General features: G+C 39.9%; 1 protein-coding gene across 1 annotated transcript in view; it reads left to right on the top strand.

The window, feature by feature from the left end:
- Positions 1 to 1,276, top strand: part of colgalt2b (collagen beta(1-O)galactosyltransferase 2b) — a gene marked incomplete at its 3' end in the record, with an annotated part of 24,897 nt that extends 23,621 nt beyond the window's left edge. Inside the window, exon 12 of the mRNA XM_008338662.3 lies at positions 1,123 to 1,276. Within this exon, the coding sequence (XP_008336884.2) occupies positions 1,123 to 1,276 (154 nt within the window). The remainder of the gene's footprint in view (positions 1 to 1,122) is intronic.
- Positions 1,277 to 1,279: the final 3 nt, after the last annotated feature.

Genomic DNA, 1,279 nt, shown 5'->3' with positions numbered 1-1,279 from the left:
CACCACTGTCCTCTACCTGCACCTCTATCTCCATCTCTTATTTTGTCTTCCTTCTTCCCCTAAATGTCCTACACTCGTTGTGTGTGCTGGTCTCATTTCCACTATTCTGTGTTATATTTTATTTATCAATTCTAATTCTGCGTTCCTGCAGAGATTCATTTCCACTTTTCGCCCTTCCATGTCCCCTTTTTTGAGGAATTTATTCAGCTCTTCCTGGTAGGAGAACGGGAACAGGATCCCCATTGATAGAGCCATGAACGTGGGGGTTGGGCTGAGATGGACACTGGATGTGTGTGTGTGTGTGTAGCCGCATAAATGCATGAAAATGTGTGTTCCGCGTACATTGTATAAAACACTACGTAGTAACTCACTCATTCAATGAGTTATGTAGAGAAGCTGAGTTGTAAATAAAAGTAGAATAAAAAGTTTGACGTCTCCTCCAGTGCTCAAGGGCTTTAACAAAATCCAAACATAAAAAAATGTATCCATTACTAGCATAGAGTAAGTGGTTAGCATATGTGGTTAGCATACTGGCCAGCATTGAGCATGTAGCTCCCTCTTCCTGACCTGTAAACAGTACAAAGTACTCATTTAAAATCCCTAAAAAATTTAACCGTGAGAAGTTTGTTTTATTCAAATTAAAGTCTTTTTTAACCCAAAAGTGTGTTAGTAGCGTGCTATCAAATATAATATTTGCATGCTAGAGAAGCACAATTGTATGAAATGAGCTGATACAAATGGCAGCCACATTGCCCTCACACCACTACTGACCAGGGCTCAGGGCTCTGAGGTGGAGCTTATCACCTACAACCAATTTTAGTGGTATTTAATTTATTTTTAAACTAAATGGAACTAAGGTTTTTTAATTAATTGTGCATAAGTTTTTCTCAAATCAAAGCTAGGCTAGGCTAACATCGCTAATTCCTTTAGCCTTGAGTTCTTAAGTTCTTCTTGAGCTTTACTGGCAGATTTGAGTTGCAAACCACTGCCACCTACTGGGTCTGTTTTCCTTCAAAACCATAATAATAATTTTTATTAACATACCAGGAGTTCAAAATACATTTTTACTACCATGTCAGCTTATATTTTAATCCAATTCTTTCTGTCTTTGTGTCTTGACAGCACTGAATACATGTCACAATTTAAGCCAAGGGACCTGAAAGCGTTTTCCGTGGAGCCGCTGCTCATTTATCCCACTCATTACACTGGAGAGCCAGGCTACATCAGCGACACTGAGACCTCAACCATCTGGGACGACGAGGCTGTAGCCACCGACTGG

This window comes from Cynoglossus semilaevis, chromosome 2 (assembly GCF_000523025.1).
Source record: "Cynoglossus semilaevis isolate Cse_v1.0 chromosome 2, Cse_v1.0, whole genome shotgun sequence".
NCBI lineage: Eukaryota > Metazoa > Chordata > Actinopteri > Pleuronectiformes > Cynoglossidae > Cynoglossus > Cynoglossus semilaevis.
Note: the sequence above shows the minus strand (reverse complement) of the source record. Positions and strands in the feature narration are given on the sequence as shown.